The 27,089-nt window shown below is 39.5% G+C and overlaps 1 protein-coding gene across 1 annotated transcript in view; it reads left to right on the forward strand.

Moving 5' to 3' along the window:
- The window catches only part of HEMG2 (Flavin containing amine oxidoreductase family), a 525,695-nt gene that overhangs the window by 24,684 nt on the left and 473,922 nt on the right, over positions 1–27,089 (forward strand). The window contains exon 2 of the mRNA XM_089438658.1: positions 19,997–20,036. Coding sequence (XP_089294784.1) covers positions 19,997–20,036 — 40 coding nt within the window. The remainder of the gene's footprint in view (positions 1–19,996; positions 20,037–27,089) is intronic.

The following is a 27,089-nucleotide window of genomic DNA, read 5'->3' on the forward strand; positions in this document are numbered from 1 at the left end:
GCTAGGCTTAATGATTATAGAGATTGCCAAGCCTTAGCTATAGAGCTTGAAAATGACAAGGAAACATCTGGGAAGTCTGAGATCCCAGGTTTCGATAGGGCTACTACGAAACTAAAAGAACCTAAAGGAAAAGCAGTTCAAGAACCTGAAAGCAAGCTTGTTCAGAAATTGCTCCAAAAGATTGAAAGCATGGAAATCAATCATAATAAGGAGATAGCTACTTTGCAGAATAGGTTGATCCAAATGGAAAGAGCGTAAACGCAAAATTTCCAACCTCGAAATAATAATAATAGAAATAACAATTGGCAAAAGAAGGGTCAATCTAGTGAGCAGAGACCTCCTAATCCGTTAACTAATTTGGTTGATAATGCTCCTCCTTACTGTCGGGTTTGTGATGCTCTTCATGAAGAGGCCACTTGTCCCATCGTTAGAAGAATTTTAGATAATGGAATGTTTGGGGCAGGTGATCAAATAAATGTAATAGGTAGCAAGTTTCCTTTGTCTATGGATGATTGGATAGAGGTCAAGGAGAATAGTCGTGACGTTATGAATCCTTCATCAGCTTTTAGTATAAAAAACCTTGAAAATGAAGATGACATTTGGCTAGGTTATATGGTGAAAAACCCTCTCCCAAGCAAATCATGGAAATTGATAGAGATAAAGGTTTGACCTATCAGAGAAGGGATAAAGATTAGAGCGGGAATCAAATTCCCCTGCGAACTCTTAACCCTGGTTTAAACTCTGAATTGGATGTCAATTTGGGAAGTTGGTTCAACAATGCGAAAATCTGGGTTCCTGTCTCCGAGATTGCTAAAATCCCTACCCAAAGAGATAAGTGACTAAAAGCTATTCAAGGTCCTCAAGTAAATACTTCTCAATAGAAGACTCAAGAAGTTGACTATCACAATGCTCCCATATATTTGCAAAGCTTAGATGCGGATAACAAAGATCACCAGCCTTTCTTTATCACCTTGTTAGTTAATGGATATAAATTGAATAATTGCATGTTGGATTTTGGTGCATTAGCTTGTGTGATGACTAAAAGGGTCATGGAGCAGCTTAACTTAAGAGTTTCTAGACCCTACTAACGCTCCAGCTACATTCATGCGAGTCATGAATGATGTATTTAGACCATTCATTGATGATTTTGTAGTAATCTATGTAGATGATATTCTTGTTTTTAGTAGAACATGGGATGAACATGTAAAGCATGTAAAGCAGGTTTTAGATGTTTTGAAAAGAGAAAATCTCTATGTAAAACTGTCAAAATGTGAATTTGGCAGAACATCTTTGAATTATTTGGGTTATATTGTAGGGGGTGGTGAATTGAAGATAGATCCCTCTAAGGTCGAAGTCATTGTAAATTGGCCTAAGCCCAATACTGCTATAGAAGTTAGAAGTTTCTTAGGGGCAGTGCAATATTGGAGAAAGTTTATTGCTAACTTTTCTTTGATTGCAGCTCCTTTACATGCTTTGACAAGTGTGAAACAGGTGTTTCAGTGGGGAGGCAAACAACAGAAAGCCTTCGACACATTGAAAGAAAGGATCAGTACAGCGCCAGTACTAGCACTGCCAGATCTTCAGCATCCATTTGAGATCGAGACATATGCAAGTGAATATGCCATGGGGGCAGTGTTGATGCAGCACAGAAAGCCTATATGTTTTCATTCTGAGACATTCACATCAGCAGTAGTTAACTATCCTACATATGATAAAGAATTGTATGCATTAGTTCAGAGTGTTAAAAAGTGGAAACATTACATAATGGGTAAAGAAACAATCATACACACAGATCATCAACCACTTCAATATTTACACTCACAAACTAAATTGCAACAATCACGACATTACAGGTGGATGGGTTTTCTACAGCAATTTCATCTTGTTATCAGATATAAGAAGGGCATACATGATAAGGTTGCAGACATGTTATCCAGACCAATCATAAATGCATCCACAATACTTGAGCATAATTCAGTAATACAAGAAAGTTACATTGAAAACTATGCTCAAGACACAGATTTTAAGGATGTATATGCAACTTTAAGTCATGGCAAGCAGGGAGAAGAATTGGATTATTACATAAAGGACAAACTCTTATATCATTTGGGAAAGTTATGCATTCCACAAACTGAAAGAGTTAATATTTGGGGAAGAACATACTTCTCTCATATCACGTCATTTTGGTGTAAGTAAAACAGTGGCACAATTACAAAGATTTTGCTATTGGCCACGAATGAATGAGACAGTTTCTAGATATATTAAAGGATGTACTATGTGTGCTACAAGCAAGCCATGTAATAGAAAATTAGGCTTGTATACTCCACTTCCAATTCCTTCTCGTCCTTGGGAAAGTGTTTCCATGGATTTTGTTGGGGGATTTCCAAAGTCTAAAAGAGTCATGATTATTTGTATGTAGTTTTGGATAGGTTCAATAAGATGTGTATTTGACACCTTGTAATAAACAGGTCACAGTTGAAAAAACTGCAAAGTTGTTCTTTCAAAATGTATGGGTCCATTTTGGGTTACCCACTTCTATTCTATCCGATCGAGATTCTCGATTTGTCGGGAAATTTTGGTTAAGTCTATGGGAGTTAATGGACACATAGTTAAAGAAGAGTACGTCATTTCATCCACAAACAGATGGTCAGACAGAAGTGGTCAACAGGACAGTGATACAGTTGCTTCAAGGATATTGCAGCAAGCATCCCAAACTTTGGGATGAGCATTTGTGTTATGTGCAGCATGCTTACAACCATGCAAAACATTCTTCTACTCAGACATCTCCTTTTGAGACTTGTTTTGGTTTTATACCAAAGTCTCCCTTGGGTTTTGTCTTTGGTAAAGACATAGCAGTTGATGGACACAGTGATGTGGACAAAGCGACCAAGTTCATTGAAAATCCAGGAAATTCACCAGGCAATACAGGAACAACTGGAAAGAAGCCAAGCAAAGTATAAGGCGCGGCATGACAAGCATCGAGTTGAGCATAGTTTTCAAGTTGGTGATCAAGTCTGGTTGTACATCAGCAAAGAAAGACTACAAGGGGAAGGTAAAAAGTTGAAACCAATTAGATATGGTCCTTTCAAAATACTTGACAAAATTGGTGAAAATGCTTTCCGCCTAGATCTACCAGTTTACATGCAAATCTATTCCGTCGTAAATGTTGAAAACTTGCGATTGTATGAGCCTTCATTGATTGAAGATTTCGAAGAGCAAGGTCAGCTACCTTCCATTAAAGATCTTTTGCTCAAGTATCTCAATGAGCTACAGGAGGACACAATTCTTGACAGGAGGATAAGGACTTCACGATGGGGAAATGTTGAGTATCTTCGAGTTGGACTCAAAGGTACAAATCCAAGTAAAGAACGATGGATAGAGATTGGAAAAGTGAGGGAACTTTATCCTCACTTACTCGACAGCTAAAACCAACTTTTGGTGGACCAAAAGCTTCCAATGGGGAGGAGTGATCCAAAATGGATTCAGTTTTGCCTCCGGATCAAAGTCTTCAAATGCAGATGAAAGTGGGATCAAGTCGAAGTGCTCGTCGATACGATTCCAATAGTGTGAATGACGCATAAATCCGAGTCCAGATGGAGAAGTTAGAGCCAGTCAAAGTTTGTGGAAAATTAGGGCAAAAAAGTCAAAAGTCAAAGGTCAACAGTCAACGGTCAACGAAGTCAATGCCTACATCAACAGGGACACGTGTCAACCCGAGAATGAGCCACGGGTCTTGGATGATGTCAGCATAGGAGGTGACGTGGCAGGGTATGATTGGTTCATACGGGCCAATTCGGTGTTGACATGTGGCAGCCCGGATTTTGCCCAATTTGGCCTCATTTCCAAAATTTTGGGGATTAGGGAGGATCGAACCCCTGACCTCCCGGAGTGGCAACGTTTTCGCCAGAGGACCGCACCGGACGGGCTACGATGGGACTTGTTAAGGTTTGCGGTGAGATTGTATTTATTTGGTATCGGAGGTTCCGCCGGAAAAAGGCCGGACGGTCGGGGTCAACCCCACGACCGCCGGTCCTTTAATTTTATGTTATCGCATATATCCCACATTCACCGCAAGTGCAACCAACATATGGTATATTAGTACCATCGAAACCATATATAACCAACGAAACAACACAGTAATATATCACATATCTAATGTATAACGTAACCAATGGCGGAATGGTCAGGTGGGGGTTTCGAACCCTCGACCCTTCCAAAATTATATATATGCTACGACTTTGCATACCTCCGCTAACCAACATGTCAACAGTTCGGGCTTGAAACAAAGCCGAACTAATTTTTTAATAAACATTGCAGGTGCCGAACCCGCCATACCACCAACGCGTAGTCCAAGGTGGTTTTTGCCAAATGGAGGGTGGTTTTGTAGGGACGAGGCAGTTTTGGACCATTCCAGGGGGTCTGGAGGTCACACTGGCCAAATATGGTCGAGTTTATACTCATTTGACTCGAAATTTCGAGCTGAACATAGTGGTGAGGTCCATTTTCTTATTTGAGACTTTGTTTTCGAGCTCATACCTGTAACAACATTTTGAAGACAAAATAAAGAGGTCAGCACTGGAAGCGAAAGGACCAGGAGACATAGCCAGAAAGTCTGGTGAACTCCTTTATTAAATTTGGCTGTGTTGATGTGTTTGAATGTGTTTTCAACTTGTTTATGTGTTTATGTTATTTGCAATCTTTTCGATCCGTTGCACTAAGTAACGTAAGAAAATTCACACAAAGTCTATAATACCTTTTTCATTAACCCAGTTGGCATCATACCCACAAGCCAGGGTTATTGGGAGTACTGCTCCTCGTCTGGCCAACGAGAGAGTGTACTTGGGGGTGTACAACCCAAGGCGATTATGATGCAGGTGTTCTACCACATTGCTATTTAGGGTCATCGTTGGGAAGATTAGTAGGCAATAGGATGGGTTGGATTACCCTAGGTTGAGATAACCCGATATGATTCAGGGTGAGGGTTCACTCCCCTGCATGATGAGTTATCCTATTGCTAGATAAGGGTGGAAGCTATTGTTCCCCAGATTCTTCTTCTAGATCTGAGAAAGTTTCAGCAGATAGAGTTGAGTAGAGATAGTCTTGATAGGTTGATCGACTGACAAACATTGAAACGTGGAATTCTTCGTAGTTGAGAGGGAGTGTTAATTTTTGCAACTAGGGTCAAATTCCACATTGGACAACTGAAATGATCAAGATATTATGTGCATTAAATTCCTCTTTTCGAGAGGACCAAAATCGACCTAAAGATTACCTAATTCGGTTAAACAAAAGTTAAGTTTTGAATTATTTTATTCATGCATACATTATGGAATGGGTCGGCTCTAACCACATGAGTAATTGCTTGGGTCAATCTTAACCCCAAGTAAACCCTCAAGAAAGACTATAAAAGGAAGAGACTTCAAGCTCATTTGGACACACTCAAGTTATGTTTCTATTCTTCTACTTTGTTTTGGCTCGGACAGGTTCATCGACAAAAGTCCTCATTGGGTTCGAGATCACAGGCGAAAGGTTCGCTCTGGGTTAGGGTTTTCTAGATCTCGGTCACTGGCACAGATCTGAGGTTTTTCGTCCTCAATCGCAGGCACAAAGTGGGTAAGAGAATGGGTAAGAGAACGACTTCGACACTCTAGTCGCTCGGAGGCAGTTCAGAGGGAACGACTTTGGATTTAGAGGCAGATCGGAAGGTTCTGGTCCTCGGTCGCTCGCTTCAGGTAGCCCATGGAGCGACTTTGTCAGTTTGGTCGCTCGGATAGCACTGCAAGAGTGCGACTTTACCTTGTTGGTCGCTCGGACAGCTCGACAAGGGAGCCACTGTGGGTATTTACTGTTCAGAGCCACAGCCATAGGCACAGATTCCTCTTGGGAGCGACTTTGTAGTTACATTCGCTCGCATATAGTCTTCATGAGAGCGACCCTAACGTTTCAGTCACCCACAGATAGTGTTGATGAGGGCGACCTAGTTCATATTTAAGTTTTTGTCATCTTGGCTTCAATCATCTTCGGTGATCTGGTAGAGCTGAGTTCCTTTGCTGTTTGTTAGCACTCGAATTTGGCCTCAGGCTGAGGAAGGCAAAATCCAAGGCAACATCAAACCACTTAGCCTCGTAGCTAGCCCTACGAAGACAGGAGAGGGCTCTCTCCGGGTCTATCTCGGCAAAAGGTCTTCAAAGGGCTGAGATGACCAATAAAGAACACTGATTTTAGGCTAGTAAACTGATAGGGAAAGTTTGATTTCAAATTTTTAGGGTTTTGTTGGAAAACTGAGCACGACAATTTTGGGTGCGGGGATGAGACACAATTTTTGCAGAGGTCTTTTTGGGGCAAGGTAGGAGATTGTCTTGATGCCTTTGAAGGAAGTGAATGGATAGGTATGACTGGTGAGGAGCTAAGGAGAGCAAGAAACCATCAGGAGTTCTCCTTAAACAAATGAAAACATAAATATTAAGCAAACTTAAAGGCAGAGCATAGAAACCATGAATTCTACCTTAACACTTCATTTACTTAATTTGCAGAAGAGAAGAGTAGGAAAATGATACACATAACAAACTTACAAGTACATGAGAGAAACACACCATCAACACAAATAACCACAGGAATCCCAAATAGTGCTGCAAAACCCTGGTCTTTCCTTTGCCAAAATTGCAGAGATACAAAGAGTAATACAGTCTAAGCTTATCCCTCAAGAGTCCAACCATGAAAATGACTAAGAAAATACATAATATAGGCAAGCTAACACATTCCCTTGCCTCTAGGGGTCGAGCTCATCATCCTAGGAGCTGTTTCAACCAATTCTAAACAAAGCACTATAATCTAGGCAGTCAAAACAACTTGCCTCTATAAGCTAGGAAACCAATTCATTCATTAATTTTTTGCTATTTTATGAATGAATCTTCTAGAATAGGTAAATAAGTGTCATGTCAACATAAAATTACATTAATTACATCAAGGAGGGTGAAAAATCCCACCATAAGTCAAAACTGGTCAAATAGCTGCGTTTTCCTGTGCTGAAGATGAAAAACTTAGAAAATACCCTGATGCGTAGCGCGCCAAAACCCTACGCGTAGCGCGCCTTTCAGCTCACTTTTGGGGCACTTCCCGGCATCCAAATTGAGCTCAGGTGGGCTTGTTGGAAAGGTCTGGATGTCTACTTTCCAACCCAAGTGGAATTTTTCAATTTGGTGCCCATTTGCCCCTCCAAAAGTGCATTCTCCCAAGACTGCTTCCTGTGTGTCCAAAAAGGGGCAGTAAGGTCATTTTTTGTATGTTTTTTGACCTTTTGGGGACCCAAAACTTGATGAAATGTCTTGGCAGTGGCTGAGCAGGTGTATTTCATCATGACAAATCCAAAAATGCAAACCTTTCTTGGATTGGACCTCCCCATCTTCAGGGTAGCGTGCGGCGCGCTACGCGTTGAGGGCAAAAACCTGTTTTTAATACAAAAATTTCAAAATTGACAAAAACTTCTCCAAATTTTTTGAAATTTGCGCTGGGGGTCCCCAATCAAGTACTATGCTCAATCAAAGAGGCTTCAGCCAAAATCCGAAGACGATCAAGCTCTTTTTGTCGTTTTTGCTTCTTGACCCTTTTCCTCAATTTTGCCTTAAGACTCCTAATTCGCGCCTTGCAAACCAAGTTCCGGACCTTGTAATGCATAACCATGTGTTTCAATAATGCATGATCTCTATCGGCCCTTTTCAACCGTTCCTCCCCTACATTTGGTATCCCAGTGGCCTGAGCAATAGTCTCGGGTGACAAGGTGAAATTCACTCTGGCAAGGTTTACATGACCATCCTGTAAATGTAGAACAAACAAGCGAGTTAATTCACGATGATGATGAATTTGTGAAATCCGCTCACAGTATTCAAAACATGATTGATACCGAAAACAGTCCATTGCAAGTGGACAAGCTTGCAATTGAGCCAAAGAAGTGGGCTCCTCCCTGACATGCCGACCACCTTTGCCACCCTTGTGATACCTCCTTGGCACCTCTATTTCTGGTGTTGAATCACTGTCATAACTCTGCTCATAAGCTAATTCGGTTTCTGACATGGTTTTGAAGACAAGATTGCTGAAATGTATATGTTGACTGTGCACACAATTGACTGCTGTTTGACTTTTTCTTTTTTCAAAATGCTGTTACCAAGGGGACATAAATACAAGGGAATTGTTAGGGAAAGGGAAACATGAGGGAATTAGGGGCAATGAAAATAAACAAGGAATTTAGGGAAGGGAAAGGGCATAGAAATTATGATATTGTAGGGTTTGGGGTGAAGTAGGGTTTGGGATTTTGTGGAGGGATAGTGTAGAATTTTATGGAGAATTTTAAGGGAAATGCTGGTGAATATGGGGGGAAAAAGAAGCACTAAAATGGGAAAACCTTGGGCAGCATATAACTTTGAAACCCTAGCAAACTAGGCCTTTAAATCCACACAGCAACTTAGGGTTTTTACATTTAATTTTCATGGCATATTTATCATAATTCTCTCACATTAACCTTGCAAAACCAAAACCAGCCATGGAAATGAAGCCTACCTGTAATTTGCTTGAGTTAAGAAAGGATTTGAATGCTTGCTGGCAAGTTTCTGGGCGAAAAACCCAACGCGTAGTGCGCCTTGCCCAACGCGTAGCGCGCCTCTGGTGCGTAGCGCACGAACAAATTAACACAGGGAAAATCGTGCTGATGTGTAGCGCGCCCTGGGTGCATAGCGCGCACCCAGCTACATAGTGCATTTTGCAGGAGGCTTTTGGAGGCCTTCCCGGTGTTGAAATCGGGCGCAGGATAGCTCGTTGGAAAGGTCTTTTAGTCTACTTTCCAACACAACTAGAATTTTTCAATTTGGAGTTCATTTGCCTTGTCAAAAATCAAATCTTCCAAGACTGGTCAAAATGTGCCAAATGAGGCTGCCTCAAGGCAGAGTGCTGTTGCAGTCAACTTTTGAATGTCTTCCTCAACTCCAAATTGAGCTCATGATAGCTCATTGGAAAGATATTTATGTCTAGTTATCATTTGACTCATCAAGAAATTCATTTGACCAACCAGGCTAGGAGAAAAATTGATTTTCCCAAGGTCACTCCAGAGGTGCATTCGATTCTCCTGAGGCAACGATATTTTTGACATTTCTCTAAAACCATGACACCTGTGTAAAAAGTGAAGGAGGTTTTTCTTCTTTGGCATGTCGTGGACAAAAACCTCTCTCAGTTTTCCAAAATTCATCTTTGATTGCTCTGAAACATCTTTTGAGTGAAACTTATCCCGATGTGTGAAACAAGGAATTTTGTGGAAATGAAGCAAAATGAAGGGGATAAGGGGCTTCTAAATTCTTGGGGAAATTTTTGGAAGTAGGGAGGGATGTTAGGAAGTAGGGGAAAGTGGAATTGCGGAGATCGAGTGAGGGGAAGGGGTCTAAACGGGCAAAACACAGGCCCAACCTAGAAAATTGCCAAGTTGTAGCAAGAAACTAGGGTTTGTGCAAAAATGAGGAATTTGGGGGATCTCAGTGATGGGAAGTGTTTAATAAGGTACATTAATGATAGGGGAAGGTGTATGAACATCAGGATATAAGTTTTGCTGATGATTTGGCCGTCCAAGAGAAATTGCCTTCAAAACCGTAGGAGAGGGAAATGACCTTACCTAGGCTCAACTGAAGCATGAAAAAGGTGTAAAATGACCCAATGGAACATGGCATGATAATGAAAACCCTTTGAATGATGGTACACTCAGCTGAATGATGACATGGACCGACATTTGGACAACTTTAGAAGGAGTGAAAGCAAACCCTAGACCTAATGCCTAGTGACCAAATTTTGCTTGAAGACTCTTTGAAATGACAAAATTTGACCTTGACACTCTGAGACCACTTTGTAAGAGCATATTTGATCACTGGAGGAAGGCTGGAAAGACTGACACTAACATTGGCTCCAATGGGGATGGTAGCTCCTTGGAGGTGCCAAGAACGGCAGATCTTTGGGAGAGCAGACCAGTGCTTTCATCCATTGGGCGATGGAGTCATTATTTCCACCTTTGACACAAAACTTTGACACATTTATTGAATGAAAACTTGACTGAAAACTGACTGAAACTTAACTGAAGCTTGACTCAAACCGACTCGATGGCAAACTGAAATAACTTGAAAAAACTCACTCAACAGACCAAACACAAATGACTCATGACTGACTTAAAACAAGACTTTACAAAGCTTTTTGAAGGGCAGCAGTCCATCAAGATTTGAAATCATGATGACAACCACCTGTGTTTCTTACAAGACAATATATCCTCAAAATATATCAAAATGCCAATGCAACCAATCAAGAAGATGGCTTCTTGACTGATTCTTCTTATCAGATCTTCTGGTCAACAGTACAAACCTATCACTGGGCATCCAAAAACATAGTTGACCATGGCTGCAACAAAACACTGTAATAAACACTTTCACTGCTGGCTGCAACAAACTTGCTAAAGGATCGTAAAAAACATGAGGATTTGCCATTGCCACCTCCTGTTGAAAGATCAAGGTGTCCTTTGTTTCAATTTCTGATCTGCCTTCATCATATGCTTCGGTAAAAGTATGCTCATGGGCTTCAAAAAACTCTGATGGGTAGATCTCTTCTTGGAAAAGCATTTCAGCACATGAAACATATGAAGAGGAATCTGAATGGAAATCCTGAATGTTTTGTTCTTTTGTGGTGTGAATGTGTTGTAGGTCATTTGTATATGATATGATGGCTAGGTTTTCATGTTCCTTATTACATTCTTCAATCATAAGGAAAGAAACTTCAGATGATCCTTGAAGCACAATATTATCATTTATGTTGTCTACCACAAATTCATTCAGAGAAACTTTTTCACTTGCTTGAGCAAAGATCTCACCTTGCTGTTCATGAGTTGACTGAATGACCTCCTCATGAAGATTCGGTTCTGATGAGATGGGAGCACTTAGATTTGTAACTCTGTTTTCTTCATGCCAGATGATCTCAACAGCCAAGTTTTTCTTTATAGGATTCGGCACAAGGTATTCTTGGTCATCATGATCTGAATGTTGATCTGAGATAGTTGACTTGACTGCATCACATTCTGAAATTGAATCTTGACTACCCTGCACGCTGTCTTCTTCTGTGGACAGATCTAAAATAGAACCCTCTCTTTCATCATTTTCAGCCATATGGCCATCTTCAACCTGCTGATCTTGATTCTGCTGCAAAATTTCCTGATCATCTTGATGGGTATCCACTAGGTTCTCTTCATGTTGCTGAAATGGATTCTCATACAGAGCCTCCATGATCTCATCATCCATAAAATTATCATCTTCATAATATTTCTCAAGGCTTTCAATAAAATTTGAAGCATGTTTGCAACAGTCATGAACTAAATTTAATGATGGATAAGAGTCCATATATCTTTCAATGAACATAGCATGAAAATCCTTTAAACAGTAAATACAAGCAGGCGGCAAACTTTCATACCAAGATTGGGCTTTACCTTCCAGAGTGGCCAAGAATATTTTCATCAAGCAATCTTCAGGAAAATCAACCTTCAACTTGCGAATATGCATGTGAAATCTAACCAGATGTAGAGCAGCGTCCTTCATACCATCATCTTTAAATGTAGGCAAATTCCTTGACCAATCTACCTTCGGAATTTTATTTGGAAAACCAGGGATGTGATCTTGGCTCATGGGAGCGTATCTTCTTGCAACCCGATCCATCTTGAAAAACTCAAAGCTACTAATCTTCCTGTAGTGAAGTCACCATGAAACATTGATCTCTGGATTTGTCAGTGAATGAAGTCGCCAGGTGAATGATTTCAGCCTTGCCAGTGTCTGATCATTGTCCACCATCAACAATCAGATCTGAACTTGATACATGTACTGGGGCAATTAACAAGTTAGATGTCACGATTACAAGCTAGACCGGAGATTGACTGAAGCAACGTTTATCTACTTTTGCTAATGCAAAGCAAAAGCGTTTCGAAGGCTACCTGGCATAACTTCAGGCTCCGTCTGTAGCTTATAAAACAAATGAAATCAACAAGCAAACCATGTTCTTCCCCAGTATGGTCGCCAATATGTTAGCACTCGAATTTGGCCTCAGGCTGAGGAAGGCAAAATCCAAGGCAACATCAAACCACTTAGCCTCGTAGCTAGCCCTACGAGGACAGGAGAGGGCTCTCTCCGGGTCTATCTCGGCAAAAGGTCTTCAAAGGGCTGAGATGACCAATAAAGAACACTGATTTTAGGCTAGTAAACTGATAGGGAAAGTTTGATTTCAAATTTTTAGGGTTTTGTTGGAAAACTGAGCACGGCAATTTTGGGTGCGGGGATGAGACACAGTTTTTGCAGAGGTCTTTTTGGGGCAAAGTAGGAGATTGTCTTGATGCCTTTGAAGGAAGTGAATGGATAGGTATGACTGGTGAGGAGCTAAGGAGAGCAAGAAACCATCAGGAGTTCTCCTTAAACAGATGAAAACATAAATATTAAGCAAACTTAAAGGCAGAGCATAGAAACCATGAATTCTACCTTAACACTTCATTTACTTAATTTGCAGAAGAGAAGAGTAGGAAAATGATACACATAACAAACTTACAAGTACATGAGAGAAACACACCATCAACACAAATAACCACAGGAATCCCAAATAGTGCTGCAAAACCCTGGTCTTTCCTTTGCCAAAATTGCAGAGATACAAAGAGTAATACAGTCTAAGCTTATCCCTCAAGAGTCCAACCATGAAAATGACTAAGAAAATACATAATATAGGCAAGCTAACACATTCCCTTGCCTCTAGGGGTCGAGCTCATCATCCTAGGAGCTGTTTCAACCAATTCTAAACAAAGCACTATAATCTAGGCAGTCAAAACAACTTGCCTCTATAAGCTAGGAAACCAATTCATTCATTAATTTTTTGCTATTTTATGAATGAATCTTCTAGAATAGGTAAATAAGTGTCATGTCAACATAAAACTACATTAATTACATCAAGGAGGGTGAAAAATCCCACCATAAGTCAAAACTGGTCAAATAGCTGCGTTTTCTTGTGCTGAAGATGAAAAACTTAGAAAATACTCTGATGCGTAGCGCGCCAAAACCCTACGCGTAGCGCGCCTTTCAGCTCACTTTTGGGGCACTTTCCGACATCCAAATTGAGCTCAGGTGGGCTTGTTGGAAAGGTCTGGATGTCTACTTTCCAACCCAAGTGGAATTTTTCAATTTGGTGCCCATTTGCCCCTCCAAAAGTGCATTCTCCCAAGACTACTTCCTGTGTGTCCAAAAAGGGGCAGTAAGGTCATTTTTTGCATGTTTTTTGACCTTTTGGGGGCCCAAAACTTGATGAAATGTCTTGGCAGTGGCTGAGCAGTTGTATTTCATCATGACAAATCCAAAAATGCAAACCTTTCTTGGATTGGACCTCCCCATCTTCAGGGTAGCGCACGGCGCGCTACGCGTTGAGGGCAAAAACCTGTTTTTAATACAAAAATTTCAAAATTGACAAAAACTTCTCCAAATTTTTTGAAATTTGGGCTGAGGGTCCCCAATCAAGTACTATGCTCAATCAAAGAGGCTTCGGCCAAAATCCGAAGACGATCAAGCTCTTTTTGTTGTTTTTGCTTCTTGACCCTTTTCCTCAATTTTGCCTTAAGACTCCTAATTCGCGCCTTGCAAACCAAGTTCCGGACCTTGTAATGCATAACCATGTGTTTCAATAATGCATGATCTCTATCGGCCCTTTTCAGCCGTTCCTCTCCTACATTTGGTATCCCAGTGGCCTGAGCAATAGTCTCGGGTGACAAGGTGAAATTCACTTCGGCAAGGTTTACATGACCATCCTGTAAATGTAGAACAAACAAGCGAGCTAATTCACGATGATGATGAATTTGTGAAATCCGCTCACAGTATTCAAAACATGATTGATACCGAAAACAGTCCATTGTAAGTGGATAAGCTTGCAATTGAGCCAAAGAAGTGGGCTCCTCCCTGACATGCCGACCACCTTTGCCACCCTTGTGATACCTCCTTGGCACCTCTATTTCTGGTGTTGAATCACTGTCATAACTCTGCTCATAAGTTGATTCGGTTTCTGACATGGTTTTGAAGACAAGATGGCTGAAATGTATATGCTGACTGTGCACACAATTGACTGCTGTTTGACTTTTTCCTTTTTCAAAATGCTGTTACCAAGGGGACATAAATACAAGGGAATTGTTAGGGAAAGGGAAACATGAGGGAATTAGGGGCAATGAAAATAAACAAGGAATTTAGGGAAGGGAAAGGGCATAGAAATTATGATATTGTAGGGTTTGGGGTGAAGTAGGGTTTGGGATTTTGTGGAGGGATAGTGTAGAATTTTATGGGGAATTTTAAGGGAAATGCTGGTGAATATGGGGGGAAAAAGAAGCACTAAAATGGGAAAACCTTGGGCAGCATATAACTTTGAAACCCTAGCAAACTAGGCCTTTAAATCCACACAACAACTTAGGGTTTTTACATTTAATTTTCATGGCATATTTATCATAATTCTTTCACATTAACCTTGCAAAACCAAAACCAGCCATGGAAATGAAGCCTACCTGTAATTTGCTTGAGTTAAGAAAGGATTTGAATGCTTGCTGGCAAGTTTCTGGGCGAAAAACCCAACGCGTAGCGCGCCTTGCCCAACGCGTAGCGCGCCTCTGGTGCGTAGCGCATGAACAAATTAACACAGGGAAAATCGTGCTGATGCGTAGCGCGCCCTGGGTGCGTAGCGCGCCCACCCTGATGCGTAGCACGCACCCAGCTACATAGTGCATTTTGCAGGAGGCTTTTGGAGGCCTTCCCGGTGTCGAAATTGGGCGCAGGATAGCTCGTTGGAAAGGTCTTTGAGTCTACTTTCCAACACAACTAGAATTTTTCAATTTGGAGTTCATTTACCTTGTCAAAAATCAAATATCCCAAGACTGGTCAAAATGTGTCAAATGAGGCTGCCTCAAGGCAGAGTGCTGTTGCAGTCAACTTTTGAATGTCTTCCTCAACTTCAAATTGAGCTCATGATAGCTCATTGGAAAGATATTTATGTCTAGTTATCATTTGACTCATCAAGAAATTCATTTGACCAATCAAGCTAGGAGAAAATTTGATTTTCCCAAGGTCACTCCAGAGGTGCATTCGATTCTCTTGAGGAAACGATATTTTTGACATTTCTCTAAAACCATGACACCTGTGTAAAAAGTGAAGGAGGTTTTTCTTCTTTGGCATGTTGTGGACAAAAACCTCTCTCAGTTTTCCAAAATTCATCTTTGATTGCTCTGAAACATCTTTTGAGTGAAACTTATCCCGATGTGTGAAACAAGGAATTTTGTGGAAATGAAGCGAAATGAAGGGGATAAGGGGCTTCTAAATTCTTGGGGAAATTTTTGGAAGTAGGGAGGGATGTTAGAAAGTAGGGGAAAGTGGAATTGCGGAGATCGAGTGAGGGGAAGGGGTCCAAACGGGCAAAACACAGGCCCAACCTAGAAAATTGCCAAGTTGTAGCAAGAAACTAGGGTTTGTGCAAAAATGAGGAATTTGGGGGATCTCAGTGATGGGAAGTGTTTAATAAGGTACATTAATGATAGGGGAAGGTGTATGAACATCAGGATATAAGTTTCGCTGATGATTTGGCCGTCCAAGAGAAATTGCCTTCAAAACCCTAGGAGAGGGAGATGACCTTACCTAGGCTTAACTGAAGCATGAACAAGGTGTAAAATGACCCAATGGAACATGACATGATAATGACAACCCTTTGAATGATGGTACACTCAGCTGAATGATGACGTGGACCGACATTTGGACAACTTTAGAAGGAGTGAAAGCAAACCCTAGACCTAATGCCTAGTGACCAAATTTTGCGTGAAGACTCTTTGAAATGACAAAATTTGACCTTGACACTCTGAGACCACTTTGTAAGAGCATATTTGATCACTGGAGGAAGACTGGAAAGACTGACACTAACACTGTTATTACATATATGTAGATCTGTGGATCTGATCTTTTGTTTTCCACTGCAAATTATATGTATTGGGCTCATTGTACTATTCATGACGATCTACTAAAGAAGAAGATTTGAAAGGGTTTCCCCCTTGTGGGGTTTTACTCTGGTCTTAGACCAATATGCTGTCTCTTATGGTTATGCTGTTGTCTTCTCTATCACTGCATATATTGTTCTTTCTTTAGTTACGTTTATGATTGATTATATTGCTAATAATTGATGCATTGTTAATGAAAAGATAAATTGGGCTAAAGTAACTGATACAAAATTGAACAATCAGAAAATTTAACACGACCCTCTCCAATACTTCAGAAAGAACTCGCACTAGCAAGCTGTTAATTCACCCACAAACAAGGTCAACAAATTACAGAACCATAACCCAACAAATTTCTCCAATCCTCCACAGCTTAGTTTAGATCAAAACATAAGAAAGAGTCTCGTCCTACTACTCCAACTCGACCTTCTTGAAGGTCTGCGTCCTTTTCTTAGGCAAAATGCCTTCACAAAGATGAGTTGCAAGTGATGTCAAATGAACTCAACTACATTCCTTCTTATAGTGTTCTTAGTGGAGTCAATTTGCCACCAAGGGTCATGGCCTTAGCACAAGTCGACTTGAGCTTACATGGTCAAACACAATTAACGTAAGAAATACAATTATTTTCATTGACATAAACCCTCTCTATTGTAGCCTTAGGTGCCCCTTAGTCCATCAAAGGTGCTCCTCATGCAACCAATAGAATAAACAATGATTTTCTCTTGGGTATTTAGCCGACAACTTTGGGTCCAAATCCCACCACTTGGGTACACAACCCACAAAACTACTTTTTCGTGGGTGAACTCCTCACAAACCCACTACTCCAGGGGTTGTGGGAGTACCTCCCAAGCTACACCTCTCAACACAAAAATCTCTGTATTCATGTGATTTAGATCCTTATTTGCTTTCACTAAATATTTTTGTTAGGAACCTAGCTGTGTTCAAGAAAATCTAACACAAAAGACTTGGGATAAGTGTTGTCTAGCCTCCTCAATGATAACACATTGTAAAAATGTGGTTGGTGATTTGATAGTCTCTTTTAATGCTTGATTGACCTTGGCACAATGTTTGTTCCTCTCCAAGCGTTTTGAAAATGACATGTCTTGGTCCATAACATAAAATTTGGAAAAGGTATGCTCAATCATAATAATTTTTTAATTATATGGATCTAATATGTTCCCCTATTTCAAGATGGATTGGATGAGATGTTGAGATCGAGTCTCAAGAGGGGTGGAAGCCTACACAAACTGCATGATTGAAAGGATCATCAATATGAGATGCAAGAGGACCAATATTGTGCTTGGGAAATTTAGCTCGAAAGCCTTCCTCATTAGTTGTTTTACTAGTTCTATAATTCTACATAACTCTATTAATGTCTTCTAAGGAAAAGAGATGACAAGAAGTGGGTAGGGAAGGAATATGAATAGGGATTTAGCCTAACAAGTCATAAAGAGTAGTGGTATGAGGAAACCATGAGAGATAATCAATTTTTAGTTGGAAGCTTGGATTCCCTAGGGAGAAGAGTACGCTAAAAGGTTGTACTGTTAATTTTCTTTGAAACTTTGCGCACTACTTAGATTAATTATTGAAAACAAATTTACTTTCACCAAGATACAAAGTTTCTTAACAATTTATTAGCAACAGAAAAACACATGCACACAAAATTGACATGCTTGTTTTACCCAGGAAACCCAAAAGGGAAAACCTGCTTTTTTTGTTGTGGTATTTTATTGATTGTTCTTAAGCAATTGGATCTATTACAATTCACGTTGCAACTGCAGCTAACAATCTGTCAATGGGAAATAGTCTCGACCTGCCCTGAGATTCTCTAATCCCTAGTCCACAATCGTTGTGCACTTGGAGCTCCTATTTTCTTGCGCACTAGCTCCTATTTCCTAGCGCACTAAGGCTCCTATTCCCTTCCACAATTCAACTCCTATTTCCTAGCGCACAAGCTCCTATTTCTTTGCACACTTGTGGTCTAGTAAATCTGTGTGTACTTACTTCTCAAGAATGCACATTCCACACACAAAGAATGATCTCAATTGTGCCTTCGTCCTTCTCTTTATAGATAGAATTTGAACATGCAAGGAGGCCTAGTTTGATTAGTAGTTCACTCGAGTTTCCTTCAGTTGTGATTGCGAGTTAACTGAGAACTCAACTCGTTCTCTCTCCAATCAGCACTAAAGTCTTAACTCGTTCTAGTTGAACTCTAACCGAATTATCATTGCCACCTCGTGTTGTAGTCTAACTGAAGAAGACTCCACTTAACTGAAGCTCCAACACTACGCATGAAAACTTGATGACCATTCCAGTAAACTGGAAATCAACTCATTGTAACTGAAGTCTATCTCATGAACTCACACTCATGCTAGAGAAAGACAAATTTGTGGTCTTCACTGGCTAAGGCACAAGCCATAAGACCTTCCATCACTACATTTTCAACATGTACAATTTGCATTTTTTGGGGGCAAGAAAGTCACTTCTTGCATCATTGGAGACAATGATAGTGTCTTCATTTTGTTTGGACTATGGATGGAGGGTGGGTCATGAGTGAGGACACAATGAAGATGTCTATGCACGACCTTGCATTCCTTGCCATTCCAAATATTCATGGGATATTTGCCTTGTAGATGAGTAGACACGTTGTAATGTATGGTGTGGGGGTTGGTATCTAAGGTGATGCTGTAGAATACCTTAGAAAGAAGGCCATCTTTGGCATTGATTGTGTTGAGGGAAGATAATTGAGAGGGGTGTTGGAGAAGTTGTGAAAGGTGAGAAGCATAAGTAGTGGCATATTGCATTTCAAAGTGAATTGTGGTGTGCAAAATGTTAGGTGAGCTAGGGAACAAATGGAAGGGGAGCGATGTCCAAGAGATGAAGGCAATGCAGGCATCATCAATTATAGGGAGTGGGGGGATACAAAGAGTTTTCATTTGTAAGGAACGAGGGTCTAGTTGTCCATGATGCATCCAACTGCACTAACACTGCTACTGCGAGGAAAATAGGTGTATCTATTAGAGTTTGGGAAGCAAGAGATCCCCTTGAGAATAAAAAGACCATGGGATTCACCAAGTTGGAGAAAGTGTCTCCCACATGTTGTGGTAGAGTTGGAAATATTTCTTGAATCTCTTTGAAGACCCATCAACTCATGGCTCAATTCATCAAGACAAAGTATGTCATTAGACTACTCATGGATTAGAACTTGTAAAGTTCTTGTGTGGGCATTAATGAAATCATCTTAAGTAATGATATCACCTTGTGAGGAGTATAAGGAGATCTTTGGATATAGTTATAGATAGGGATCCCCATCCTAATGGAGCATGAAAATCAAGGAAGCAAAGGAAACACAGCAGGAAACAATGTAAATTCCCCTACAAGGGGGGTTGAAACTGTTTTGAATCCATAGGTACATGTATTTGGAGTGCACTTTGGAAGTCCAAATAGATATCCTAGACGAGGGGGAGTCATGGATAAGGCATGTGACCTTACTAGACCCATATAGACCATGCAATCATTGTGGCTCATGCTTGAAAGATGAGATCAAATGATGTCTATAATGGGAGGGAGAGCTCTCTTGCAGCTCTCATGCATCTTAGGGAGAAAAATCAGATCCCATGAGGAGATCACATTATCCTCGAAAGTAATTGGAGAGAACCAACATAATCATTACTGTTCCAATAGACAATGGAGATTGAAGTTGAGAGTATTATTTAGGGCATAGCCTTTATCAAAGACCTACTCATAAAGTCATAGTTCAAGGGTATTTTCTTTAAAAGTTTCCTTAAGGAATATGGGTAATATGAATTGCATTCAACGACCTTGTCTATGTTGTTTTCTTATATGCTACATATTTTATTGCTGCGTAAATGGTATTATGTATAAGAATGATTATCGTAACAAACCAAAGTAGATAGAATTTTAATTCCTTTCTTTGTTGTGTAGGACCTCCTAAATCAGTCGCAGTAGTTGGAGCTGGCATCAGGTACTCTTTTTAAAACTATAGTCATCATACTAATTATTTTGCTTGAAAATTTGACTTGATCTCATTGCACTAAAGCTTATTTTTATGCTAATGTCAAACAAAATATGCAAAGAAGGAAAAGGCATTTTGATATTCTTTTTTCAGCATATGGAAGGAATTTTTATTGAATCTCTTGGTTATATTCTTCATATTATATGTTTTCTAGAGAACAAATGTCTCTTTTACTTTGTGCATTGCAATAAAGATCTAATGTTTGCCAATTGAGGTTCATTTTTCTAAACAGATGTTTTTTTATTTCTGTTTGCAACTTGATTTTTGAAAATTGTAAAATAGAGTTAGGATTAGCATGTGAAAAAGAACATAGTTGAGAATAAAAGTTAAAATATTACCATGGAACGTAAAGGATGCCAGTCACATGAACAAAAAACACAATGTTGCTAGAATGTCTAGCAACTAGAAATGAAAAAATCTTCTTTTGCATGAGCTTAACTTCAGTGAATTTTGACTAAGAACATTAATCATTGTCATTCGGGATGGTAATATATAGTCATTAACATGCAACTAGAAAAGGCAAGGTTTTTATATTATTGCCTCGTGGCTTATATTCTAAGCAAAGGTTGGATCCAGAAAACAAGTTTTCCTAATTTACTATTTCTCTTTTGGGTAGTGTTTTAGGTTTTGTCTCTATTTATGCTTGTAATATGGCACTTGAAAAGACTCATTTGTAGTTATGGATGGATAATATTCTTCCACATGTGGATTGGATTCTAGGGAGTGATTTGAATATGGTGGAATTAAAGGTGATGGAGATGGTGTTATATATCTTCTTAAGTTTTCAGTAAGGTTTATGGTGTGAATAAAGTCCATTTTGTATAGTTAGGCCGCATATATCAGTTAAGGGTTAAAGGCTATGTTGCAGGAAATGTGGGGCAGGAGGGCGTTTCCGTACGGAAACGAGTACGAAACGCTGAAACGCGTTTGGTATGGCCCTGAAACGCATTTCAGGCCGTACTGCCACGTTTCACGAAACTGAAACGTGGCCAGTACGACCTGAAACGTGTTTCACGGCCGTACGACCCACGTTTTAGCATTTACTTGTGTTTTTTTTTAATTTTTTTAATTTTATTTGTTTTCTAATCTATTCTTACGTTAGCCTAGTGACTTCTAGTTGCTTCTAGATGCCTGTTTAAAGTTATAAAAGTGAACTTTTGCCCTAGTGTTGATATGCAGTTCATGGTAATGTTAAATTCTTAAAGTAAAAGTGATATTCTCCTTTATTTTTCATTTTCATCCTTTTACTTAAATTTTTAACATTACCATGAAATGACTCAGAATGTTTGAGAGTGGTTTCGCCCTCATTGGATTTCATATGGAGAAAGTAGAATTTTAGATCTCACTCAAAATCCAGCAGACTTATCATGTACTAGGGTATGGAACTTGTATTTAATCAAGAGAACCAAGCCCTCTATGCAGGGGAGACTCCCAATAATCAAGAGAATGTAGGGTACTAGGGTATGAAACTTGTATTTAATCAAGAGCACTAAGGTCGTTCGACTACGTAGGAGGAGACTCCCAATCAAGCACGAGACAAGAAATTAGAAATTTCTCGTGGCTGATTTTGGATATTTCTATTTTCATTATGTGATTATTCATGAGTAAATGTGATGTAAATTTAGATACTTATAGTTTATGCATTGACAATTGACAATTTTATCATAATGTAATAAATTAGAATGTATCATATATGCTTTATGATTGCACATATTTCTTAAATGTCCTAATATATATATATATATATATATATATATTCGCGTTTCCCCGTTTCCAAAATTTGGGGAGGTCGCATTTCGTATCGCTTCCCGTTTCGGAAACTCGTACCTGTTTCCCCGTTTCGTGCAACCTTGGTTAAATGATGATTACTATTAGTATTAGGACTGGGGTAGCTAGGGTAACAAGTTAGGGTGGCTTGTGTGACAAGTAAGTTGCATAAATAGGGTAGCTTAGGTACCAAGTTATGTTTTTTTTTTCTAGGCTAAGACTAAACTAAGTACCCATGGGGAATTGAACCAGTGACCTATCGCAAGGAGTGCCTTAACAGCGCACCCATTCACCGTCAATCCAAAGCCCCGTGGGCTAGGTACCAAGTTATGTTGGCTTTCATGACAAGTTTAATTAATTGATAAACAAGGGATGAAGTCTTTATGTATTATGGATCTATCTCTTGTTGTTGCCATTGTATTGGAGGTTACGCCATTGAAGTGGCTTGGAGAGTTCCCTCTCTCGAATAGGATTTATAATAAAAAAAATTCCATAAGACTTTTGAGGATCTCCTATTCTACTTCCTAGTATAGATAGGGTAGCTTAAGTAACAAGTTAGGGTGGTTTTCATAATAATTTTGATTAATCTATAAACAAGGGATGAAGTCTTGCCTCTGTACCATGGATCTATCTCTTGGTGTTGCAATTATATTGGAGATTACCCCCCTTGAAGTGGCTTGGAGAGTTCTCTCTTTCGAATAGGATTTATAATAAGAATTCTTTGACAAGATTTTTAAGGAGCTCTCGTTCTAGTTCCTAGTATGGAGAGGGTAGCTTAGGTAACAAGTTAGGGTGGCTTTCATGACAAGTTTAATTAATCTATAAACAAGGGATGAAGTCTTGCCTCTGTAACATGGATCTCTCTCTTGTTGTTGTGATTATATTGGATATTACCCCCTTGAAGTGACTTGGAGAGTTCCCTCTGTCGAGTAGGATTTATAATAAAAAATCTTCCATGACTTTTAATGAGCTCTCTTTCTAGTTCCTAGTATAGATAGGGTAACTTAGGTAACAAGTTAGGGTGGATTTCATAACATGTTTAATTAATCTATAAACAAGGGATGAAGTTTTTCCTCTATACCTTGGATGTGTCTTGTTGTTGCCATTGTATTGGAGGCTACCCCTCGAAGTGGCTTGGAAAGTTCCCTTTCTTGACTAGGATTTATAATAAAAATTCTTCAAGAAGACTTTGGAGGAGCCCCTGTTCTAGTTCTTAGTATAGATCTTATTAGACTACTGCGTATACCAACTCTGGGAGGTCCTAGGGTCAAATTTACTCTAGATACAACATTGTTCTCTAGATTCACCAGTGCAACTAGTGTTCCATATAAAGATTCTTCCCCTGACCTTGGATGTTAGGGGCAATGGACCTCATCGATCTAGTGCTCCTCCCAAGATTTCATAGCTAGCCCTCCTTAGTATTGGATACTTTTTGAAAGACATTATCAAGCATTGCATTGGTCTCCTCACAGTGATCGATGATTCAGATTGGGATCCATACTCTTCCTCTTGCCACTTTGCTTCACATCCTAGCATGCCTTGATAGCAACATTATATGCTTGACATGGTGTTGATCCTCTTGTTTTTGTATATGCACTACTTTTTGCATTTCTATTGAATAATGAGTTAGCTATTTCTTTGCTCTTAGTGGAGTCAAGATAGGAGTTGCTTTCGCTCTCACATTGTTTTTGATACGGGCAAAACTTTTGAGTCCCATTGACCAACTATATGGTCACTTGCTGGGCGTTAATAAAACTATCTTATTTTCCATCATATCTTGCCAAGTTTAAATTGATACTTTTGGTTTCATTGTTAATGGTGGACACAATTTCATCACGAGTGGTATCAAAACATTTTCTTGTGTAAGCTTTTGCAATGAACGATTCCAATAGGTATTGGATTTTTATCTACCCATTCAATGCTTGGTTCATTGCAGAAAAAGATTGGTTGCATTAAGAAATTGGGGATTTCTTAGACATTTTTTCTTTCTTTGAGCTTCCATAACACACCACCTTGGGATTTGTGCAAAATTCAATGTTATGATCAACTTAAAATTTCACCAAATGGCATACTTCAGCATTTCGATTAATTTCAACTTTTTCAACATTAAATTTCATGTTAGTTTCTACATAGCAAAATGCACCATGATGATGTTTCTTTTCATGATGACTAGGAAATGTAACAAAACAGAAAACTGTTGAAAATACCAATATAAGTTTATGCATCTATCTATGTTATCGCCATATATACATATCAATCAGCAATGATGTAGGGGTCAAAACTAGGTCAATACATGCAATGTTGTCAACATTGATCAAATTGGATTAGAATTGGCTGAACCAGATGGTTGATTTGGATTGGTTTGGGAAGTTTATTGTTGGAATTGGTTCTGTTACCGCAAAATCTAGCACATTAGTACAAACTTACAAAGCCTCACTCTAGGTTAAGAGCAATAAAGAGATAAGCCACTACTGTCACCGTAGTAACTGTTCTCATGCTGTTTTGTGGATGGATATTATCACCACAGGGGATGCTTCCTCAACAGGTCTTGGAGATCAGGTAACTCAAGAATTCCCTATCGAAGTACCCTCCAAGGACTATGCTAAATAGACACCCAAGGATAATATTCAATGAGATAATGCTCCAGGTGAGATGAGGTAACGAGTTCAAAGAACCTATGGCTAAATCTAGAGGGCTTGGTCCTTCGAATAGATCCTAAAAACATGTTACGTTGAAAGTAACGATGGCTGTTATAAATTAGGTTTTTTATGAGCATAATTCACAGCATGCGAAATTTATGGCAGCATTACAAAACAATTCATAATTAATGATAAACAATAAATAAGCAAGGCTATTTAATGAGTAAACAAATGAAGGTTGCAGCAATTTTTCAATGGCTGAAAATGCATAAAACAGATGCAAAACCTTAGCCATCATCCTTAAAAAGGTGGCTGAAAATTGTATATAAAATGATATTTTGCTTTTTCAATTTAGAAGACGCAAAGCCTAACCCTAGGACAATGAGGTCCAACATATTTTATGCTCTTTAACGCATATTTTGTCATAACCTAACCCTAATTTACCTTTAAAAGTTAAAAAAGAAGAAGAAAATTTAGGGTTTTAATTTTTGTAAAAGATTGACACACCAAAGAGACTAGTACCTTTAGGAATTTTGGGCATATGGAGTTAAAGGGTGAGGTCAATGGCAGAAGCCCTGGTTGGAGTGAGTTCTAAGAGAAACAATCTCTTCATCAAAAACCCTAGCGATTTTCAATCAATTGGAAATTTAAACTCAGGGAATGCTATACTAAGTTTCCTTGATGGACAGTTGGTGATAGTTTTGCAAAGGAGATGTTAAAGGCATAAAAGATTCAATACATCAAGATGAAAATTTCATTGAAACCCTAATTCTACAATATTTGCAAAATGGAAAAAGATACTCAAAATAAAATAGCACAATTCACCTAGTAAGACTTCACCAATCCAAGAGAAAATCCCTCCAAGCAATAATATTATGTTAGTTTTTGTAGCATTGGATGTGTTCTAGTCTCGAAACTTTGTGGAGAGACTAAAACACATGAGATCTCTATAACCTAGAAATCGTTCATGGAAATTCCACCTAAAAGGGTCTTAATTAGATTATTAACTTATTTTTTAATGTTTCCTATGTCTGAACTTAGGAAAACTGGTTAATTAATCAGAGTTAATTGAGATAAGGTGTGAATCATCTAGAAACTCACACGGATCGACTGGGAAATAATCTGGGCCCTTGATAAAGTTTTAATGTTGGCCATTGGTGCTCCAACAGAGGATTATAAGAAGTCGACGAGTAGATGGAGAATACACTTGTGGGGTTTGATTTCCTTGGCAGTTCGATTTCCATAGAGAAACAACAGTTGCTGGAAAGCCAAAGAACGAAGCAGAGATAGAGAGGGGTAGAGACAGTGAATTCGGAGGAAAGTTGTTCCATAGCTAGAGAGTCAGCTACAGGAGGTCGAGTTTCTCAGTGAGGCTGTGTAGTCCCAGCGTAGAAGCTTCAAAGGAAGAGTTCGATTTAGTCAAACAGAGGGTCGATTCAGTTGTTGGAGGCGGGGAAGATTTCCGGAAGGTGTCAGTGAGTCATTCTGAGAGGCTGGATTGGGCAGAGTGCTTGATGAGTTGCAGTTCCGGGCAGAGCATCCTAGTGCCTGCGTTGATTTGACGTAGAGGCTGACAGGGGTTTCGTGGAACCCATTCAGAGATAGTCTCGGAGCTAGATGAGTGCCAGGTGAAACAAAATTTATCTCACTAATTTTTGTGGCTAATTTTTCCTTTAGTGGATTTCCAGTTTGTGCATCCAGATTGTACTCAAAATATCACTGTTGCATAATAATAAAATCCCCTGCTGTTGCACCGATTTTTCCAAGTTGGGTGTTTCCAGGGACATTTGTCCAAAAATAATTGTCTCAAATTTTTATGTGTTTGTTAGATTTTCTCAGTTTCCAGCAATATTTCCTTCCGCAATTTTATTTGTGAAGGTTGCAGTGTGACTTATTTGACATTCGCTATAGCAGATAAATTGTTAATTTTAATGAACAGTTAGAAAAATAATTTCCAATTGTTGTAATAGGATTTCTGCAGTAGAGTTGAAATTTTCACATGGTATCAGAGTGTAAGTGATCAGCCGGGAAGTTCAAAAGCAAAAGAAGAGAATTTCGCTGTTTAGAGGGAGCAGTAGGCCGAAATTCTTAGAGATAGAGCCTAGGGTAGGTAGATCGAGTTGCTTGGGGAAGATCAATTTTCAGTTGTAGGGTTTCAAAAAATTCGAGCTGCCCAAGGTAGTGATTCCAACAGCCAGAGGGAGTAGCAATAACTCAATTTTTCACTGAGCAGATTCTCTGGTTGGATGCAGAGGGTTTTGCAGTGGCAGAATCAACGTCGGGTGGAAGAGAAAAGCACACACAACAGAGAGAAAATGTCTCTTAGGGGATTTCGAGTTCCAAACATCCGATTTTCCAGATTGTAGATTGGCATTAATTGAGTGCAGATTTCCTCATTCCAGAAGGAAGTGCGTGTAGCAGAACCAACAACCAAGCAAAGGGATAGAGGAAGTTATCGACAAATTCAGAGATGGCCACAGTTGGGCTTAGAGAACAAGATAGGTTGGAGGGTTCCTCTAACTATGTCATCTAGAAGGCTAGGATGTCCTTCGTTCTAGATGAAATAGCCCTGAAAGCCTATATAGATAATGTGGTG

This window comes from Pinus tabuliformis, chromosome 9, assembly GCF_031772625.1.
Source record: "Pinus tabuliformis cultivar Carrire ecotype Pingquan chromosome 9, CPIR1, whole genome shotgun sequence".
Lineage (NCBI taxonomy): Eukaryota > Viridiplantae > Streptophyta > Pinopsida > Pinales > Pinaceae > Pinus > Pinus tabuliformis.